General features: G+C 38.0%; 1 protein-coding gene across 1 annotated transcript; it reads right to left on the reverse strand.

Moving 5' to 3' along the window:
* Positions 1-1,154: 1,154 nt before the first annotated feature.
* Positions 1,155-2,570, reverse strand: LOC136070478 (uncharacterized). The gene has a single exon (XM_065780478.1). The coding sequence runs from the start codon at positions 2,568-2,570 to the stop codon at positions 1,155-1,157; it is 1,416 nt and encodes a 471-aa protein (XP_065636550.1).
* Between the last annotated feature and the right edge of the window lie 21,212 nt (positions 2,571-23,782).

Raw genomic sequence — 23,782 nt, forward strand, 5'->3', positions numbered from 1 at the left:
GGAATCCTGGATGAACGACAGCACCTTGTCGGGGGCCGTCATGACCTCTGCGGAGGCGGCTTTCGCGAGCCGGTCAGCACACTCGTTCTCCTCCCTTGGGATTTGGACGAATGTGACCTGGAGGGGGTCGATCCTTCTCCTAACTTCTTCCAAGTATTTCTTCATCTTTTTCCCCCTGCACTCATAGGCGCCACTAATCTGACTGATTATTACCTGCAAATCGCAATGTACAACCATGGCCTCGGCGCCTGCTGCTTTCGCCAGGTCTAATCCTGCCAACAATGCCTCATATTCAGCCTCGTTATTGGTCGTCGGGAAGTCCAATCGGATCATGCACTCGATTTTATCCCCGTCAGGGGTTTGAATTACTACCCCGGTGCCTCCGGCTTGCCTGTTTGATGATCCATCTGTGTGGATGTTCCATTGTCTGAGGACTTGTGGCTCCTGCTGCTCCATTTGCGTGTATTCGGTGATGAAGTCGGCCACTGCTTAGCCCTTTATTGCGGTTCGCAGTCAGTAGTGTATGTCAAACTCGCTAAGCTCTATCGCCCATAGGGCCATTCGTCCGGCTGCTTCGGGGCTGCTCATTGCCCTTTTTAGGGGCTGATTTGTCAGGACGACGATGCTGTGGGCCTGGAAGTATGGTTTCAGTTTTCGGGCTGCAGTTATCAGTGCGAAGGCAAGTTTTTCCATGTGTGGGTACCTTTCTTCAGCCCCCCGGAACCCTCTGCTTATGAAATAGACGGGTCGCTGAGTCCCTTCCTCTTCTCTTACTAGGGCCGCGCTTACTGCCACCTGCGAAGCTGCTAGGTATAAGTAGAGTTCTTCTCCTGGTTTGGACGGGCTGAGCAGGGGTGGCGAGGCAAGGTATTTCTTCAGATCTTCAAATGCCTTCTGGCACTCCTCCGTCCACTCGAATGATTTCTTTAGGATGCGGAAGAACGGTAGACACCTGTCCGTTGCTTTTAAGACGAACCTGTTCAAAGCGGCAACTTTGCTGTTCAAGCTCTGTACGTCCTTTGTTGTCCTTGGAGGTTCAAGCTCCATGATGGCCCGTATTTTCTCTAGATTAACCTCTATTCCTCTTTAGGACACCATAAAACCCAGGAATTTTCCTGCTGTTACCCCGAATACGCACTTGCCCGGATTCAATTTCATGTTGTATGACCTAAGGTATCGAACGTCTCCTGGAGGTCGCTCAGGTGATCTTTTTCGAATAGGCTCTTGACCAGCATGTCGTCGACGTAGACCTGTACGTTCCTCCCTATCTGGTGTGCGAACATTTTGTCCATTAGCCTTTGGTACGTCGCCCCAGCGATCTTGAGTCCGAATGGCATCACTTTATAGCAAAAAAGGCCTTGGCTGGTAATGAAGGATGTTTTCTCCTGATCGGATTCCTTCATCTTGATCTGGTTATAACCCGAGAAGGCATCCATAAAACTTAGGAGCTGGTGTCTGGCCGTGGAGTCGACCAGTGCATCTATCTGCGGGAGGGGGTAGCTATCCTTTGGGCATGCTTTGTTAAGGTCCGTGAAGTCGACGCACATTCGCCACTTTCCACTAGCCTTCTTGACCATGACCACGTTCACCAGCCACTCCGGATAATATACTTCCCTAATGAAACCCGCCTCGAGTAGTTTTTCGATCTCTTGCGCTATTGCTCTGTCCCGTTTGGGAGCGAACACTCGCTTTTTCTGCCTGACTGGTGGGGTTGAAGGGTTCACGTTCAGCTTGTGTACTATGACAGAGGGATCGATCCCGGGCATGTCTTCGTGGTTCCATGCGAAAACGTCTTGGTTCCTCTTGAGGAATGTTATGAGGGCCTGGCGTACAGGTTGGCAGGTCAATGTTCCTATTCTGGTCGTCCGTTCTGGTTTGGATTCGTTGAGTGTTATCTCCTCCAGTTCTTCGACCGGTTCTACGACCGTCCGCTGCTCTTCTATGCACATCGCCTGATGCTGATCCTCCATTTCTAGCATGACAATGTAGCATTCTCGGGCGGTTGCCTGATCTCCTCGTAATTCCCCAATCCCATAGTCCATTGGGAACTTGATCATTAGGTGGTATGTTGATGTTGCTGCTTTCCATGAGTTAAGTGTGGGCCGTCCGAGAATACCATTGTAAGCGGAGGAGCAGTCCACCACGAGGAACATTATATTTCTTGTGAGTTCTTGCGGGTAATCGCCCACCGTTACAGGGAGTGTGATAGAGCCTATTGGGACTACCCTGGTCCCTCCGAAGCCGACAAGCGGAGCACTCGCCGGCGTCAATCGTGCTCTGTCTATCCCCATTTGCTGGAATGCAGGATAGTATAGAATGTCTGCTGAGCTGCTGTTGTCGATTAGTACTCGGTGGACGTTGTAGTCCCCCACACGTATGCTGACGACCAGCACATCGTCATGCGGATGATGGAGTCTCCTTGCATCTTCTTCGGTGAACCCAATGATAGGGCTCTCCACCCGTGTGGTATTAGGCCTCGAGCCTGTTAGATGGACATTCAGGACCGATCTGAGGTACGTTTTTCGAGCTTTTTTGGAAGAACCGGTAGATGCGGTGCCTCCCACTATCATCTTTATGTCTCCGATGGGGGGTCTAGGATGCTCGTTATCCCGCCGGGGGGCCGGCTTTTGGCGATTATGATCCGCTCTCTCTTTATTGACGAACTTCTGCAACTTTCCTTGTCTAATGAGGGCTTCAATCTACTGCTTCAGGTCGTAGCAATCGGCTGTGTCGTGGCCATGATCTCGGTGGAAACGATAATATTTGTCTCGCGGTCGTTTGCTTGGGTCGCTCTTTAGTTTTCCCGGGAATGTCAGTGTCTCCTCGTCTTTGATTTGCATCAAAACATGGTCAATCGGGGCGTTCAGGGGGATGAAACTTGTGAACCTCCCACCCGGGGGCTTAGGGCGCCTTTCGTCCCTTCTGTCTCTTGTCCTTGGTCTTTTCTATCCTTGATCCTGACGCACATCCACCTGGCGCTCCCTTTTCCTGGGCCTTTCCTCCCGTGCAAGTAGTGCGTCTTCCGCGTTCATGTACTTGGTGGCCTTGTAGAGTACTTCTAACATGGTTTTGGGGTCGTTTTTGTATAGTGAAAACAAAAACTTGCCCTTCCGCAATCTGTTCGTGAAAGCTGCCACCAGTATTTTGTCGTCGGCTTCATCAATTGAGAGCACTTCCTTATTGAAGCGGGTTATGTAGGATCTTAGTGTCTCGTCTTCTCTCTGCCTGATGCTCATTAAGCATGCTGTGGACTTCTTGTACCTGTGTCCCCCTATGAAGTGCGGGGTGAACTGAGCGCTTAACTCTTTGAAAGTGCTAATGGAGTTCGATGTCAGCCAACTGAACCAAATCCTCGGGGGACCCTTCAGTGTGGTTGGGAAGGCCCTACACATGATTTCGTCTGGTACCCCTTGTAGATGCATCAAGGTCTTGAATGTCTCCAAGTGGTCTAGGGGATCCTTGACCCCATCATAGCTCTCTATTTGCGGCATCCGGAACTTGTGTGGTAGGGGGAAGGAATTGACGGGGCCAGTGAATGGAGAGTCAGTCCGGTTCACTAGGTCGTCCAGATCGCTGGACACTCGCCCCTTTAGGGCGTTCATCATGACTTCCATCTGTTCTTTCATCGCCTGCATCTCTGCGAACATAGGCGGAGTCGTCGCATCCGTGAGGGATGGGAGGCTCATGTTCTGTCGTTCTGGCTTGCTTGGGGCGTTACTCCCTTCAGGCCCTTCTCGTTCTCTTTGCATGGCGCTAGTACCTTCCTGATCCTCCCTCTAGTTGTGGGGTGCTGTGTTCCTTTGACGCAGCTATTCCTCTAGGTCATGATTCTGTTTGGTGAGACGCTCCACAGCCGCAGTGAGGGTCCGAACCTGTCTTTCGAGTGCGGTCGTGGGTAGTCCCTCTCCTTGGATGTCGTTGGTTGTTGCCATCGAGCGAGTGAGCACCATGCAACTCTTCTGTCTCAGGGATGAAGCAACATCTGGCTGCTTTCTTCTTACGATTCCCACAGACGGCGCCAACTGATGAAGCTGAGAAGTTCACCAATAAGTCGCACAATGCTCTTTTTGCTTGTATGTTAACCTGCACAAAGCAAAGGAGAAAACCTATCAAAGGGCGCCGGTGTGGTGCCGGCCAAATACCCTCCGAAGGTCAAGTCAGAAAGTATTCTCACAACTCTAGAGTGCTAGAGAGGGTAAAATAATGCGTACCTTGGTTTGTGAGGGTATTGGAGCTTTTATAGTAGTAGAAGGTTGACATCTTTTTCTTGGTGCAGAAGTGTTTTCCTTATAGGACTCTTCTTGCAGAATCCTAAACGTGATGGATAGATCTCTTCCTTATAGGGAAGATCTTTACCAAATATATAAGATTTCCGGAGTCCAACTAGCGCAAGGACTCTATTTAGGGCCTCATGAGAGTGGGCCAAAATATCCCCAATAAGGGGTCCAACAGGCCCATGGCTAACCAGCCCATCTTCCTTTGCTCCGTCCGTATCCGGTCCATTCACATGAGATCCATCCACTAGAGACCCGTGCAAATGATGGGCTCACCCATCCTGACATCTGTGGACAATATACGGCCCGTTCAATCACAAAAGGCATCCTAATGTGTATTTTCTCCCTTTCAACTGCATTAGTTCATGCATCACAAAATTGTTATTGTTCATGCATCATATAGATTTTTTATATGTTTATTATGCTAACTTGCATTCTGCCCTTGGTTTTGTTTTGGTCTTTTGGTTTTCTCTTTGTGTCTCTATCCTTTCCTTAGCATCATGCCTAGGAAGACTAGAGCCCGTAGGACTATTCCCTCCTCTTCTCCATCCCCTCCTTCTTTTGACCGTGAGAAGTTTTCGAGTGAGAAAAACCAAGAGATTTTTGAGAAGCTAAACCTTAAGAGAAAGATTTGGCCTGAGCGTTCTATTCTCTTAGATGAACTTGATCCTGCCATTGGGGCAAACTTTGAGCGTCGGGGCTGGTTACCCTTGGTGGATATTTATAATCCTCCTCCACCTTCTGCCTTGATTAGAGAGTTCTTTTCGAACATCTCTATCCGCATCTATGATTCCAACACTTTGGTAAAGAGTTGGATATGAGGCGTAGAGTACACCATTACTCCCCGGGTAGTGGCTGATGCTCTAGGGGTACCTTTGGTCCAGAATCTTGTCTATCCTTATGATGAGTCTCCTAAGTTGAGTGATGTCTTGTCTTACATCACTGGGACTTCTGTCCAGTGGGGTTCTGATCCTAGGATCACTTCTGCTGAGCTCTCCGGGTTTCACTATCTTTTCTTTAGGATTGCCTGTCATTCTATCTGGCTCATTTCTCATGTTCACACCATTCCTCTTGAGAGGTGTGTATTTTGTACGCCCTGGTTACTCTATGCTCCTATTAGTTTTCCTCATCTCTTTCTTCGTTCTTTGAACTATATTTATAGGAGTTCTTCTACTACTCATGCTCTTGTGCATCCTATTTTTATTCATAGGATTTTGCTTTATCTTGATCTTAGTGGCTTCTCTTCCTCTGAGCCCATTCATGTGATAGCTCCCATAGGTGCGTCTTTTCTTAGACAGAGGGCTGCTCATCTTCGAGCTGGTTCTAAACACCCTAGGTCTGAGCCTTCTGGTAGCTCACCTCCTCCTTCTTCTTCTACAGGTCTTGCTGGTGAGGATGTTCCTGATCCAGTTGGTGATGCTGCTGCTGCTACTGATGTTCCTCCACCTCCTTCAACCGACTTTGATGTTCGTCATTCTTTGGAGACTGTCATGACCGTTCAGGCGGCTCATGGTCAGATTTTGGTGGACTTGCTAGATGAGATTCATGCTCTGCGAGCTGACTTTGCGCGTCTTCATTCACCCTTACCACCTCCTTTTGATGGCGACTTGTGATTGTCCTTTGGCATTCCGTCACGAAAAGGGGGAGTGGAGTTTTTGACTTGTAGAGGAGTTTTTGCAGTTAGGGGGAGATGTTTTTTTTTTTGTTTTTGAGGAGCATGTGGAGTTTTTAGATTGTATCTAGGTGCTTCTCTTTGTATATCATTTTTGGGGATATTCATGTTAGGGGAAGTAACATTGATTGATATACATGTTATATTCATTGATTCTTGTTGCTTTGTGATTCACTGTTTATTGATTTATATTTATGAGTTGTACATTCATATATGTCTTTCTTTTGTGTTGTGTGAATCTTACAAGAATGTTATACCTATTGTTTTACTCTTTTCTATCACACATGCGTTTATGTGTTTGCTGAGTATTTCAGGAATATACAGGTTGATTCAACTAAGCTGCTGTTTACACTTGCAACCGATGGATAGTAGTTAGGGTTGAATTTGAGTTTATGAGCATTATTTTTGCAAAGGGCTTTTTACTTGCAAACTTTGAGATTTAATTAGGGTTTTGTCACGGATTGCCAAAGGGGGAGTTTGTTAGGTTCTAAAGGTTTAGGAATTTATGTATTTAGAACTCTAATTTGTAATATTGGCAAACCATGATCAAAACAATCTGTTTAGTCTTGTTAAAGTTTGCTCAAAGTTGTTTAATTATTGTAAAGTTAGAATCGAGAGACTGTAGATGCATTGGGGCATTTCAGTCTGGCTCGATCGATCGAATAATAGATTCGATCGATCGAAAGTCGACCAGATTGCATTTTCTACAGTTTTTCCAACTCAGCCCTAACACATTAAACGTTTATGGTTTTATGTTTTTGCCCTAGGTATATAAGGTAAAACCCTAGCCACATTTTTAGAGTTGCTCCAATTGTATTGTTGCTCATACATTGCTGTTTTGTGTAAATCTCTTGTGAGATCTAGAGGAGCTTTCCTTTACACAAAGCTTAGGGTTTTCAAGATTGAGATTACTTCAACATCTTGATGATCAACTTGGTTGCTACCATTGAAGTTTAAAGAATGTCAAGCGTGGGTGCTTGTAGCTGATTGAAGAATTCAAGAAAGAAGGAGTCCGTGGATTCGGAGCTTGCACAGGATCGTGTCAGTAAGTTCTACTGGTAGGTAGCATTAGGAAGTCGAGCGGGGAGCTTGTAAGTCCTTTTGTATGAACTTCGATTCTTTCATGGTGAATTCAGTTTTGCCTTGAGAATCAGTGGGTAAAATCCTCCCTAGGTTTTTTACCGGTTTGGTTTTCCTGAGTGATCATATCTTGAGTTATTTATTATTCCGCTGCTATATATTCTTGATATGATTGATTGTTTTAACCTAGGATTGCTTAATTTGACTAAGTAACAACTTGGCTAATTAACTAGGCTACTCAATCTGGTTGTGTGTTAAAGGGTCTAAATTTTCCATCACATTATTTTACATAAAATTTCAGAGTAGTCAACGATCATTTTAAGACGACTTTTTGGTGATTCACAATAGTTAGACTAACTACTAATGGAGGCTGAACTTCTGTAACTGAGATATTCGATTATGTACATCTTAGAGTAGGCTCGACTCATTCTTTTGTATATTATACTGGCTGTGACTTTATTCCTACTAATGGGACAAGCTAATGATATATAATTATTCTTTCAAACCTCTATTCTTTTGTGGTCATTAGTCCTTGTAATTATTGCATAGAGTTTTGACTTACTTTGGGAGTATATTTAATGGAATTATTATGATAATTCTTGATATTGGTACTTGATATAATTTATTTGGATTGAATTGTTGAAAAGGAAAAATCTACCAGTACTTTTGAGATGTCTTTCTCATGCTTTGGACCCTTTGGGGTTTGAGGCATGACAATTTCTAATATAGTATCAGAGCCACATTTCTGTGGACATGATAACCACGTGCATCGCTAAGAAGTTTTCTTCTCTCCCATAAAGCCTTCCTTACTTGAATCTTCATATTAAGATTGGTTCAAGCAAAGGTACTTTTTATTGTAGTTCAAAACCTCACAATTATGTATACTTTTGGGTTGAAATGCAAGGCCATGAGAGTGAGGTTCTACAACCTTGTGGAATTTACTTACTTAAAAGCATATTTCTTCATGTAGACAGATATATTAACCATGGTTTTTAAACTCGGACTAGACCGGCCGGTCCGACTGGGTTAATCTGGTAATATATCCGGTTTTTTAACCATGAGAACCGGCTATACATGAGTTCTGAGAGCCGGGTCATGGAATAGAACTTATTTGGAAAAATTAAAGAAAAATGCACTTACCAGGCTCCGAACTTGAGCTCTCTCACCTTGTAAGCACCAAGACTGAAGCCATCACCAAAGGACAAAGTGGCCTTCTTGAGAATTAATATGCAGTATTATTAAATTTACATGATTTATAGTTTCTAAACTTCTATGTCATCTTTCTCAACATATTAAATATTACTATTTTTTCTTTCATTGCTAAATTAAAATTTTATTTAAGAATAATACCTATGCAATTTATGAATTTATTTTAAAAGTATTTTTTTAATTTATTGAAATGATTTCTCTTGAAGGATTATTATAAAATTTCTTTTTATGCTTATTTATGTTGTACTATTTTTTATTAACCTTGTAATGTACGATTTTATGTTAACCTTATAATATCATGAAAATTTCATTGAAATTTTGTTTCAATTTTTAAGATATTTTTAGTAAATGTTGCTAATATTTACTAATTTAATATATTTATTTATATTTAAATAATTATTAAATTAATTATGATGTCATCACGGTTTGACCTTGGTTCAACCTTATTTCGACCTTAAAAATTTTGAACCTCTCCCTTTTATGGGTCAATGAACAGTCCGAGTTTGAAAACCATGATATTAACCTGTATGGCAACTAACTTGCATTTGGTTGTCTTGTGGATTGGGATTTAATGTTTGTAGGGAGCACCATGACTGTCCATGTTTTCCCCCATATCCATATTCCACTTCTATTTGACACTTTCTTGTCTAATTTCATTTTCTAGGTAATAATTTATATTTTTTATCAAACCAATTTTCAAAACATTGAGCAGTGGAGTCAATAAAGTTATTCACTGCTCATGGTTTCAAAATTAATTTTGAGCACGTGCAAAACCATGAGCAGGTGACATCTTTCAACATTTGACTTTAATCCCATTATAGTACAAAAATATATATTTTTTTTCAAGTCCGCCCCTCCATTGATCCCTCACGAATTTGAGTTGGTTTCTAGTTTCCTTAGAACTTTCATGAGTGTTAATTAATATAAAAGCGCCACAAAAAGATTTTGTACCATCTAAAATAGTAGATGTCTTTTTTCTTCCCCCTGTTTTTTTTCCCCCTTTAATTTCCTTTCCGGTTGAATTATTATTCTCGGCTTTGAAATGCAGTTTTCATGGTTTGCAAAGGAATATGTGTAGAAACTAGGGATATAGGAAGAAGAATAGAACAAACCATAGGCTCACCACCTAGAGTGGTCTGAACTGAAAACTAGGCATCACTCCAGAGTTTTCCAAGAATCACCATTAAGTTATGAAAAAAATTTCAATTAATTTTATTCATCAATTTCGTAGGTACTTAACAATGTATTCTGGAGGCTTGAAGTAGATCATCCTTCAAGCATTACATCACATGAAGAAAGCAAATAATCCATGTGACTGTGGATCATTCTCAAGTTTGTGGTGGCAACCACTTCCTATTCCCTAATGGAAGTGGGAGAAAATTACTTTGGATTTTGTTTTAGGATTGTCGAGATCTCCTAAGGGTCATGATGCTATTCTGGTGATTGTGGATAGAATGACAAAATCAACTCATTTTCTCCTTATTTAGATGAACTACTCCCTTGATCAGTTAGCTCAGCTCTATGTTGATGAGATCGTGAGACTTCATGGAGTACCCACTTTTATTTTTTCAGATAGAGATCCAAGGTTTACTTCTCATTTTTAGGGTGATGTGCAAAAGGCTTTGGGTACTAGATTGGATTTTAGCACAGCTTTCCACCGTTAAACAGATGGATAGTTTGAAAGGACTATTCAAACTCTAGACGATATGTTGAGAGTGTTAGGACATATGTGATTCAATGTTAGGAACATATGTCAATATTTTATGTGATTGGCTAATCCTTTGACAAAATGCACTTTTCTTGTAATTGGGTAGATCTAGAATGTGTTTAATACTTCAAGGAACAAGGTTTCAAGTTCAAGTGTTAAAGCCATGCAAGTCTGTCCAAGAATCAAGTGAGAAAGTGCCGGATTTTAAAGCTTGACAGCTAGCATCTATCGAGGTTTAAAAGCTATTTCAGCCTGTGGCTCAACAACTAGCTCGATAGATAGTTATCTATCAAGGTTTATGAAACTCTGTTTTTCAGGGCTGTTTTACATCTAATCCATGAATATGTGTTTAGGTCTTCTTTTTTCATAACCTTAAATATATATATATATATAAGGATTATTTTAAGGGTCGTCAAAGGCTGCGGAGTTGCACAAATGTAGAGCAAAGTCTTGTTCATGCAAATTCTGACTGGAGACAGAATTTGCCCTAGTTCATCTTTCTCTTAAAGAAGCTGCTGTGTTTGTACATCGTAGGGTTTTGTGACCAAGGAGCTTCTTGATTTTCATCATCTAAATGAACTAAAAAACTTTGTAGCTAACATCCTTCTCAAGTTGTTGATTAAGCCGCGTACTAGAATCTACACATTTATTGGTAAGTAACGTATTGGGAGCCGTGCATTGAAAGGAGAGATTGTCACTACAGAACAAGTCCAGTAGGTTTTCTCTATTTGCAAAAAACTCATCATGTCAATTTATTTTCCACTACATACTTTAGTTAATTGGTGGTTTTTTTTTTTTGTGCTACCAAGCGTTTTGCATGTTAATTTGATTAACTAGTCGCTAACCCATGCTATGCATGGGAATGTTTGGCAATTTTATTTTAACTATTATACATATTTGTTTTCTTTATTAAGTACTAATAAATTAAAAAATGTCAATTAATTTCATATTAACATGATATAATAATATATATGTTATCTCTAGAGTATATATGAACAAATAAATCAAGGTTAATAGTAACTTGAGGGTTATTTCATAGGTTCATATAACAATTTCCACATTAAAATTGCAATGATATAACAACAAAAACTCACATACAAATAAATATGAAAATAATTTGTTTATGCTTGTATGCTTTCACTTCTCATGGATGGAAATCTCCATTACTGTATACAGTCGTATCTCTATATTGTTGTACATTCTACAAAGAGATTGCATTTTTGTATGATGTAGTCTCATTTTTCACCTCATGGTAAAGTTAAACATGGCCACAAACTGAAACAAAAAGTTGTTTTTAGGCCCTTAGCAGTGTTTTTTCTTTTCCCTAATACCCTAGATACTCCCAAAAGTGCAACTTATATGCCTTGAAAAAGAAAATAACTTATTAACTTCCTTGACAATAACAAACCGTAAAAAAGACCTCCCTATGAAAATGTCCACTTAACAAAATAATAATCGTATTCTTTAGTTTCACTAATCCATAGTTGAAGAAAAGTGAGGTTTTAATATTAGAAAAAAATACACTTTCCACCAGTTTCTTCCTTCACCCTTTTTACAAAATCCTCCATCTTATAATTGATGCAAACATTAGCTCCACAATCCTTGCAAACAGCTAATTTTTCATCATTCCCTGCCAAACACAATCTAAAATAATTATACATGGAAACTAAACTTATGCATGCATTAGAAGAAAAGTGATATTGTACTGTCAACAACAATACTGAATTGCAAATGTACCAATACTCCCATTCTCCCATGAAAATGAAGTTTTAATATTCATCCATTACACATTAGAGGTACCATATATCATACATAGTTGTTAATACTATCATCAATCACATATATTGTCTAACTTCTCTTATCATAGATATTTCAGATTTTATTTGGGGGGGGGGGGGGGGGGGGGGGGGGGGGAAACTCTCATAATTTTCACATCAGCATTAATTAAATTAAAAAATTAATAATAATAAGCAGCCATAAACTTTTCCACAAGCAAACCCAATGCCCCTTCTCTCTTTCTCTAACCGTAGTCAAATTTTTCCACAAACCCAAATCTAAATCCTCTCTCTCTATTTCTATACCCTTCTCCCCAAAACCCAACTCTGAAAAAATCCCAAACGCCATCTTCTTCTCCTCTCTCTTCTCTAAATCTGATACTTCCCTAAAACCTTCCTTAAAATCTTCTCTTCTCACCTCCCTTGGGACCCAAATTTAATCATCAACCTTCTCCCTCTAACGTTCTTCTCTCGAGGCTGCATTAGAGTACCTCTTTAAGAACAAACCATCCTAGATCAATGGGAAAGTCGCTCTCCAGTTTCCGCACATCCAAGTGAGTGTTGCCCTAAAATTTCCCAGTTCAATTTCTAATAGTGGTTTTTGTTGTTATATTATTACAATTTTAATGTGGTTTCCTTCCCTTTGTAAATTTGGATTCTTTTTTTTTTAAAGGTTTCTGTATAGGCACTGATTTCTAAGCCTTTGATTTACATATAAATTCAAAATTTGATAGGAAGTTTTAGATAATAATTTTTTTTGGGTTCCATTAGGAATTTCAAGTGTATTTGAAAGTTTAGGGAAAACTAATAAATAGGTATGATTTTTTTATGATTCATTTATGGTGGGAATGTGCATTAACATTAGAGTTTGGGAATTTCTCTGCAAATTTAAAATTTTTCATTGAGAATGAATTTTGGTCTAATTTAGAGGTGGCTTGGTGTTCTTGAGCATAAATTTGGAAATGAACTGTGAGTATGTGAATATAAGGTCGTACCTTGGAGACTTTTATTGATTTGCTTTAGTATTGGTTGTGGGATTGACATTGAACTTGAACTTGGTCCTAGCCATTTGGTATATAATTTTGAAAGACAATTTCAAGCTTTGTGAATTAGAGGGGTTGATGTAGTACAAAGATGCAGAGACAATAGAGTATGCAATTGAATGGGCTATCTTAATTGATTCCCTTACTCCCTACAGAAATATACTCCTAAGGTTGGCCACAACCTTCACTTGCAATGTTGAGGCTGAATTACTTGAAATAGAGATCATGTCTATTGATGAAATAGAGAAGCAAAACAAGCAAAGAAAAGCACTATTATAACAGTTAGCCGTTTCTGTTGTTCACCGCCACTATTGTATAAGCATATCATTCTCCTTAAAACCAACATTTTATGGCTTTTCATGCTAATCAATTCCTCTTTTGACTTAAATAGTGAAGATCAAAATCTTATTGCTTCTAATAGGAGGCATCAACATGTTTCTAATTTGTATTTGTATATTCCATTATTCTAAATATTCTTTAGGTATTGGAAATATTGCTTCCCTCTATTACAGCACCTCTAGATTAACCAAGTTCTATTTCTTGGTTATATATGCTAAGTGTTCGACAAAAGGCCTCTAAGAACAATTGGTTTTACTTGACATTTTTGCACTTATGTTATTTTACAAGCCTATACAGGTGTTAGGATTATAGTATAGATGAAATATCATAAACTATTTGCTAATGACCCACTAAGTTCTGTATTTATGTTTATTTACTTTTTATTTATCACAATAATCATTAATATCTTAGACATTGTACCTAAGGTGTGCATTTTTGCATTATCCAGACTGGGGATATTCTGTCTTGGTTTTGAATAGTGGAAATATAATTATTTGGACTATCTAATGTGTTCATTCCCACACCTTTTGATTTCTGTCTGGATTGTGCATTCTTGGTTTTATGCTACCTTCTAATATTAGAAATTTTCTTGAAATTAATAATTTTTAAGTTTTTTTTTTTCCAATTTGTGGGTTATTGGTTTATAAATTGATACAAATCATGTCAGATGTCAAAACTCATGTACAAATTAGTCCTCAAATCTCAGTTGGTTACACCCTAAACGTAATTCCTCATTATTCAAGTTGGCTTGGGCTGCCTATATATATATATATATATATATGGATTTAGAAAAATGCAAGGGTGTTTAGTGGCAAAGTATTATTAGAGGAGGCTATGCTATATCTTTTCAATTGTAAAGTGTTTAGCTTGTCATGNGAAGAAGATGGCGTTTGGGATTTTTTCAGAGTTGGGTTTTGGGGAGAAGGGTATAGAAATAGAGAGAGAGGATTTAGATTTGGGTTTGTGGAAAAATTTGACTACGGTTAGAGAAAGAGAGAAGGGGCATTGGGTTTGCTTGTGGAAAAGTTTATGGCTGCTTATTATTATTAATTTTTTAATTTAATTAATGCTGATGTGAAAAATTATGAGAGTTTCAAAAGTTTCGGTTATATATATATATATATATATATTAATAAACTTGGCTATTTAATCAATTAATATATCACAGTGGTCAATACATTCTTGGCCTATCAAGTGGTATCAGAGCAAACACACTCTGATTAGGTTTTAATCTTTGCTGTGTGATCCATTAACCCCTGTTGTCATGGCTACAACCGGCTTGAAGAGATCTTGGTTTTCAAATACATCTTGTTTTCCTAATCTCTGCTTGTTTGAGTGTATCAGAAAATGCAAGTCTAAAAGTTATTTGAATTCTATTATGATGACTATTGGAAAGGATCTTAGCTTGACAAAGAAGAAACTAGACTGTCTCAGAATGAAAATGTGCAAAGGAGTTCGTTTGAGAAGAGTGAAAGTTAAAGGCTTAGTTCATAAAAGGCAGATGAGAGAAAACACCATTCCTACTGATCTATCATCTAAGCATAAAGTGTGCTTCATGATGAAGTCCGCATTTAAGGTTATAGACACATGCTTAGGGTACCTTAACAGCGGCTACTCAAGACACATGACTAGAGACTAATCTCTTTTCAAGGTTTTCGAGTCTAAAAATGGTGGTAATGTCACTTTTGGTGATGGGAGTAAATCACATATTAAAGGAAAGGGAATCATCTCTCTACCTGGACTGCCAGACATTGTAAATGTTCTATATGTAGAAGGTTTGAGAGTGAACCTATTGAGCATAAGTCAGATATGTGATCAAGCCTTCATAGTACTATTCTCAAAAGGAAAATGACTTGTCATGGACGAGTTTGGAAAGAAGCCCATAAGTGGTGTTCGCACTTTAGACAATTGTTATGGCTTGGTTCCTGTTGCTGATATTATGTTCAATAGCATTCGTTTACCAAATGAAGATCGATGGCACCATAGGATGGGACATGTTAGTTACAAATATCTTTCAATTGAATCTAAGCATGAGTTAGTGTTGGGGATACCAAAGCTCAGTAGAGTGAGCAATGTGGTGTGTGGACCATGTCAGCTTGGAAAACAGATGAAAGCTAAACATCCTGACACTCAGACATCTACTATATCCAGACTGTTGGAGCTACTACATTTGGATCTTATGGGTCCAATTAGAACTGAGTCTCTTGATGGAAAGAGATACATCTTAGTTGTGGTAGATGACTTCACTAAGTACATTTAGGTTATACTCCTACGATCCAAGTTTGATGCTCTTGAGCACATTGAAGCTTTGTGCACAAGATTATAGAATGAGAAGAGCCTGAAGATTGATCGAATTCAAAGTGATCATGGTAAAGAATTCGAGAACTCATATATGGAGTCCTTTCGTACAAGATCAGGTATATCTTAAGAATTCTTTGCTCCTATTACTCCTTAGCAGAATGGTGTAGAAAGGAAAAACATGGTTATTCAAGAGATGGCTAGAGCCATGTTGCACAACAAGGATGTGGTTAGAAACTTGTGGGGAGAAGCCATTAATACTGCTTGTCATACAGTTAATAGGATGTATTTTAGACCCAGTACTAAGAAGACTCCATATGAATTATGGAAGGGAAAGAAGCCAAATGTTAAGTATTTCAGAATCTTTGGAAGTACTTGTTTCATTCTTTAGGATAGAGAGAATGTGGGAAAATTTGACTCCCGAAGTGATGAAGGTATATTTTTGGGATACTCCTCTACAAGCAAGGCTTATTGAGTATACAAAAATAGAACCATAAAGGTAATGGAAATAGTGAATGTTGTCATTGGTGAATCCTCAAAATCTGGTTCCGATAAATTTAGTGAGTAAATCCCCAAAGAAATTCTTCCTCCTGAGCCCAAGAAAGTTCAAGAACTTGCATCTCCAAGTTCTCTTGATACTCCAAATGTTGTAGAAGATTTAGTTGACATATCTACTTCACCTGATTTTGAATCCCATTAGGAGAGAGGACCTTCCTCTAGGATCACATTGAATCATCCTCCTGAAGTTATTGTGAGAAACATGAATGAACTTACACTAAGGAAGCGTACAGTTGATAAATGTATTGCTAACTTTGTGTCTTATTCTTGTTACTTGTCGCAGGTTGAACCCACTAAAGTTGAGGAAGCTCTTCAGGATGAAAGCTAGTTTAAAGCTATGCATGAGGAACTGCTTCAGTTTCAGAGGAATGATGTCTGGACTTTGGTAACTAGATTGGACAGTGAGCTCATCATCAGCACAAAGTGGATATTCCACAATAAAACTAATGAGGAGGGTAATGTGATCTGCAACAAGGTGCGTCTAGTAGCTCAAGGATACTCACAAATGGAAGGAGTAGACTATGATGAGACATTTGCTCCAGTAGCCTATATGGAGTCCATCAGAATTCTCCTAGCCCTGGTATGTCACTTGAGGTTCAAGCTCTATCAAATGGATGTGAAGATTGCTTTCTTGAATGGGGCTCTTTAAAGAAGATGTCTATTTGGCTCATCCAAAAGGATTCATTGATCCATATTTTCTAGATCATGTGCTGTATCTCAAGAAGGCACTTTATAGGTTAAAGCAAACCCCTAGAGCTTGGTATGATCGTCTCACACAATGCTTGATGTCATATGGGTTTACAAGAGGAAAAGCAGATCAAACTCTCTTCATAAAAAGGGAAGATGGCGAGTTGATAGTTGCTTAAGTCTATGTTGATGATATCATCTTTAGGTCAACTAAGGATGAACTTGCTCATAACCTCTTAAAACTCATGTAAGATGAGTTCGAGATGAGCATGATTGGAGAGCTAACTCACTTCCATGGATTGCAGATTCATCAACAAGATTTAGGTATATTCCTATCTCAATCTAAATATGCTAAAAATCTTATGAAGAAGTTTGTTTTGGAATCTGCCAGTTTTGTTAGAACTCCTGTGAGCCCAAATGTTAAACTCACTATTGTCTTCTTTAACTTACAACTAGTAGACCTGGCATTAGTTACAGTGTGGGAGTGTGAAAGCTCAAAAATGAGTTGAAAACACAAGAACTGTTTAGACCTCCAAATTAAAGTTACAGCTCGATAGATTTTACATTAACTTAAAATTAAGTGCGGAATAGTGTAAATGCGAGCAGATAAACAAACAAGCTACTCTAATCCATAGTAAAAGCAATGCAGCAGTAAAATGGAATGTAAAAAAGTAGGGAAGAACTCGGTGTGTTATCAAAGAGGAGACTGAAGAACTCGGTGAAAAACCTCTCCACCGCGCTCTAAGTGGTAATCGATCTACTAGACAATCAGTTAGGATACATTGGTTAACAAGAGAGCCTCCAAGCCTAATCTACCCGATGTACCTAAGCCCTCCAAGCTTCTACTCCAACAAGGCTTCTCGGAACCGTGTTTTGTCTTGCTCTCCAGATCCTGCAACAAGCTCTGTGTCACATCTGCCATCCTTGGCTTCTTCCAATGCTACCCAGCAACTCCAAAACTCTACTCGATACTCTGAAAGGGTGTGATAAGTGTTTGGACTGTTAACCTCTCAATGGTATGGAAATGGAGATGTAGGAGTTGAGGAAATTTCACAAGTAAATGTGTAGAGAATTATGGGTATAACAATTTCTAACACTCAAGGTGTTTGGCTAGGGTTTTCTCATTGAAGCACTCCTCAACATTTGTGAGTAATGTGGGTATATATAGTATGGGTACAGAAAGTGTGTATTAGATAGTACAACCTGGCAAAACAGAATGTCTTGCGAGTGTCTTGTGGGAAGGTCTTACCCACGAGCTACTTGTGAAATATAGCTGTCGCCATCTGTCCTGACTCTTTGCATTCCAGTCATGTGCAGGGCATATGGCTCACTTCGCGGGATGCTTAGTCGCGAGATACCCATAAGAACTTCTTAGTCTTCAATTGCTTGAGTCTTCACACACACTCTCTCTATCACACAACCCTTACAATCAAATCCCACATTAAATACAGGGTATAAAAGATTGAATGAAATTACAATCAAATTTGGCATGGAATAAAAGCCAACAAAACACATAGTTGTAAATTACAACATTACAATCTCCCCCTTTGGCTATTTCGTGACAAAACCCCTAAAACAGACTCTAGACTTAAACATGAGTTAAGGAACAGTGGCAAAACTCACTCACACCTAATCTAGAAGCTGTGAAGCACTTGCACGTATATTCCTGTAACCTGAAATACTTGCACACAAACAAAACTTTCATTAATCTTATGACAAGTTGAACACAAGGAATGTACATGAACAAGCAAAGTGCGATCAAGTTTGTAAATACTATAAAACATTTAAGCATATCTTGATCAAACAAAAACAGTCATTAAAGAATGACTACAATGAACATTTAGCTAGTAAATGTTCATCTGGACACGTAATGCAATTAAGAACAATCCCACATATCAATTGCATGTCCAATACTCAACCAATGCAAAATACTCGATGTATTTGCATCTAGGATACAAAATCCTACTAGGGTACAAGAGTGAGGTACTTAAGACATATTATCAATATCTTAAAAGTACAAAACAAATGCTACAAAGCAGTAAGGTAAATAGAACTACTGAATATAAACTGAAATTAAAAAAACAGAGTATTTAAGCTTTAAACAAAACCCACTCATACACTTGTCTCTATCACTCTCTCATCCTTTTTCACTGGTATCTCCATACCACCACTTCCACCATTATTTTTCCGGCAAGATCACCGGAAAATCCTAAAGAACCTATAAGCACCTTCATATCTTTTTTTTCCTTTTTTCTTTTTTTTTCAAGTAAAAAATTCTAATATTTTTGGTGGGTTTTACACTTTTGCTGTTTTACACTTTTGCTTGAAGTTATTTTTATCTAAGCTATAATAATAATACCCATGTGATTTATGAGCATTGGAAGTGATATTTATGTGCTTTTATGTGTGGGTTTTGCATTGTTGGAATTATTTGATGAATGGGTTTATGGTTTGTGCTAATGATTACTATCTAAGCTTCATTTATGGTGGAAATTTAGGTTTTAAGTGATAACATGTGATAGTTGGTAAGTCAAATTTTTCCATTGCTATTGGGTTTATTTGGAGTTAGTTGAAGTTCTAAATTTCTTGTCCTGGAGGATATTTTGATTTTGCTTTTATGGGTCTCTTCATGATGTAGTGTAAATCTTGCGGAACCTATTCATAATGTTGGAGATGGTTTTGAATGGGTTAACTTTATAAATTGGGGTTTATGCCTTGTGGATTATGTTAGAAATTTAGACCCCTTAAAACAACAATTGGATTAACCTAGTTAATTAGCCAAGTTGTTACTTAGTCAAATTATGCAATTCTAGGTTAAAACAATCAAACAATCATATCAAAAATATAAAGTAGCGGAATAATAAATCACACAATGATATGATCACCCAGGAAACCACACGGTAAAAACCTGAGGAGGATTTGACCTACCTATCCTCAAGGCAAACCTGAATCCACTATGAAAGAATCGAAGTTCATACAAAAGGACTTACAAGCTCCCTGCCTGACTTCCTAATGCTACCTACCAGTAGAACTTACTGACACGACCACGTGCAAGCTCCGAATTCACAGACTCCTTCTTTCTTGGATTCTCCAATCAGCTACAAGCATCCACGCTTGTTTTTCTTTAAGCTCCAATAGCAGCAACCTTGTTGATCATCAAGATGTAGATAATATCTCTACCTTGAAAACCCTAAGTTTATGTGAAGGAAAACACCTCAAGGATCTCACAAGAGATTCACATAAACCGCAAATATAAGGAACAAAGACTTAGAGAGGTTTGGCTACAAAACCCTAGATACAAAAGAGGCACTCTCTTCTCTCTCTCTAAAGCCCTCAAAAACGTGGCTTAGGATTTCCTTTATATAGTGGGAGAATTAGATCTGAAACCCTAATCCTTAATGGGCTTGGGCTAAGTTAGAAATTCTGCAGAAAAAATATTCTGCCCAAGATTCGATCGATCGAGTCTTTCTATTGATCGATCGAGCCAGGCCGAAATGCACCAATGCATCTGCAGCCTCTCGATTCCAACTTTACATGAAAGACCCAACTTGGAGCAAGCCTAAACAAGACTAAAACATATTGTTTTGATCATGGTTTGCCAACATTACACATTAAAGTTCTAAATACATAAATTCCTAAATCTTTAGAACCTAACAAACTCCCTCTTTGGCAATTCGTGACAAAACACAAACTAAAAGCTCAAAGTTTACAAATAAAAGCCCTTTACAAAAATAATGCTCATAAACTCAAATTCAATCCTAACTACTATCCATCAGTTGCAAGTGTAGACAGCAGCTCAATTGAATCAACCTGTATATTTCCTGAAACACTCAACAAACGCATAAACGCATGTATGGAAAAAATACAAGTAAATCAAAATTAAATTCTTGACTTCAGAAAACACAAAACAAAGACATATATCATGAATAACTCAAAAATATAAATTAATGAGCAATGAGCAAGAAACAGAAATAAAAACATAAGTAAACTAACTCTCCCCCTAAGTTACAAAGAACAAAAAGTTTTTATTTGTATTCTCCCTTTCAAAAACAATTTCAACTCCCCCTAAACAAGACAAACATGATTCCCATAAATCAATAATTTCTCCCCCTTTTTGTCACATATTGACAAAGATAACTCAAACAAAGAGTAAACAGTCACCATACGCAATAAAGGATAAGAGAAAATAGAGAATCAAGGGGACACAAACCACTTCAACTCTATAGAAAATAGAGACAACTCCCCCTATAAACAACAAAGGGTAAAAACAAGCTTCTCCCCCTATAAAAATAGGAAAAATAAAACAAGTTTTGGGAAAAACAGTTTTGGGGAAAAATAAAGGGGGGTGGGGATAAATAAAAAGACACAAACCAAGTTTAAAAACTAAGTTAAGGATACACATGAAGAAAAAAAATATTCTCTTTTTCAATAAATTGCAAACATGGCACTATGTGACCCATAAACAATTCCATGAGTAGAGAAAATATTTGCACATTGATTATCCATCATATCTTTTAAGAAAAAAATGTATGCAGTTCACACATAAGAAATAGCATATACTAGAATGTACAAAACTCAAAAATTAATCAATCAATTTTTAAATCAAGTTAAGTACCCAATTTAGCAAAGTGTATGNGGGGGGGGGGGGGGGGGGGGGGGGGAAGGAGTAGGTGAAGGGACAGACCTATGAGCCCTAGTTTTCCTAGGCATAATGCTAAGGAAAGGACAGAGACACAAAAGAACAACAAAAGAGAAACAAATAAAAACCAAGGGAAGACTGCAAATTAGCACCAAAAATAAAATAAAATAACTAAATGATGCATGAACAGTTAAAATGCCATGATGCATGTACTAATGCATTAAACAAAGTTCAATTTTAAGTTCAATTTCACAAAATTGGCTTGAGCATAGAGTTTCTAACCAAAAACCCCAAAAATTTGAAAACCACTTGTAAAATTTTGAAGTACATTGATGAATTAAGCATTACAAAATACAATCCAATAGATGATAATGCCTAATTACATCCAATTAACAAGCCAATTTTATCAAGTTCAACCTAATTGAACAAAATCCCCAATTCGGAACAATTATAAACCCTAGAATTTTCAATTTTCCACAAAACCCAAAATTGATCAAATTAAACTATCAAGAACATATTCATAGCTTGTCCCCATAAAAACCCATTGATCAATAGCACAAAATTGGTCTTAAAACATCAAAAATCCCAAAAATAGAGAGGTCCGAAATTATGAGATAAAATGCATGAAAAATGCAAATAAACTCAAAAATGAGGGGCAAAAGAGACTTACCGGCTCAAGGAAAATAGAATTCTTGCAAAAATTTTGAAGGAAAACGACAAAAAATCGTTGTAGATCCTTGCCTAGTCGAAGAGAGAAAAGAAAGTTTGAAAAAGTCTTTTGAAAAAGGAGTGTAATCAGTCAAAGAGTACTGTTAAAAAAACTGATTCACGACTTTCGATTGATCGAAAATTACATTCGATTGATCGAATCACTCCGAAAGTTTTAAAAAGGATTTTAAATATTTTCAATCGATCGAAAAACAGAATGGATTAATTGAAACAGACAGTGGATCACAGTATTTTGAGAAAAATTTCAGTTTTGAAAAACTCAAACCAATTTTTGAAAATAACTCCTCAAAGCATGAAAAACAATGAAACACAATGCATGAGTATAAGATGAAATGGAATGCTTTTTCAAAAACCCAAATTTATAATCCCAGATTCTCCAAGGTAAAGTTTCAGCCAGTTCTTTATTTAAATTCACAAGCAAAAAAAAATGTTTTGCATAATACTCAAGGTATTTTTCAAACTTGGTTGGTCAGACCAAAAACACACACATTAACATGTACAGAGTTTAGCAAAGAGTAACTTGTGTAGTGTGTGCAAACTAGCAAAAACTTGAGATACATGTGAGGTGATATGTGAATAGAAATCAATCAGAAAGTCTACAAAATTCATCACACAGAATTTAAAAGAGACTATCATCTAAAGAGTTACATCCTATAACTTCCACATCTCCTAGAACAAAAGCTTGCAATCTTGTAAGTTTCTTGTATTTTTGCCTCATTATTATATGAGATGACATCAAGCCTAATAATACACACCAATTTTAATTATGTGAGATGGCATCAAGCCTAATAGTACATACCAATTTTAAGCATTAAGCAATTAAGCCAAGGCATCACCTTATGTTCTTTTTGTGCATGTGCTACACTTTCTCGAGCACAGAATCTTATGATATGCACTAAGGTGTTCATGATTGGCTAGTGAACAGTGGTGGGATGGTTATTTATGCCTTTCTTAAAAGGATCAAGTTCGACAGTCAAATAACATATGACTTCAAGATTAAGATAAAGTGATCAAAAACCATAAACATCTTTCCCACACAACATGCACTACAAAGTTTCAACTAGTCAAGTGTAATAAATAAGCTCATCAAAGCTAAACAAGGTACATAAGATATGTTATGTGTAACTAAATTGACCAATCTTGTTTTCAAAAACCAAGAAACATAGTGCTTAACATATTTTGCTTTTTTCTTTTTTTTTTTTCTTAATAAAAGAGAAAACAAATAAATCCTAGAATGAAATGTATGAATGTAATGCAATGCAAGTCCTAGAACAAAGGAAATACAAAAAAAAAAAAAAACCAAATAACAATGGTCACAAAGGAATGAGCAATGAAGTACAAGGACCAAAAAACCCAAAAGAGACTAGGGACACCGAAGCACACCAATCACTTGACAAAGTGTTTCAAACTTACTTCCATCAAGTGGTTTGGTAAAGATGTCAGCATTTTGACGATCAGTAGAGATATACTCAAGAACAACAATTTTCTTTTCAACCAAATCCCTAATGAAGTGATATCTAAGTTCAATGTGTTTGGTCTTAGAGTGCTGAACAGGATTCTTAGATATATCTATAGCATTAGAATTATCACAATAGACCACTATGGTGTCTTGCGGAATCCCATAATCACTCAACAGCTTTTTCATCCAAAGGAGCTGAGAATAGCAACTCCCAGCAACACTATATTCTACCTCAGCAGTGGATAAAGAAACAGAATTCTGCTTCTTACTCATCCAAGCCACAAGATTGGCTCCTACATAAAAACACCCCCC

Source organism: Quercus suber, unplaced genomic scaffold (genome assembly GCF_002906115.3).
Source record: "Quercus suber isolate HL8 unplaced genomic scaffold, Cork oak 2.0 scaffold_236, whole genome shotgun sequence".
Lineage (NCBI taxonomy): Eukaryota > Viridiplantae > Streptophyta > Magnoliopsida > Fagales > Fagaceae > Quercus > Quercus suber.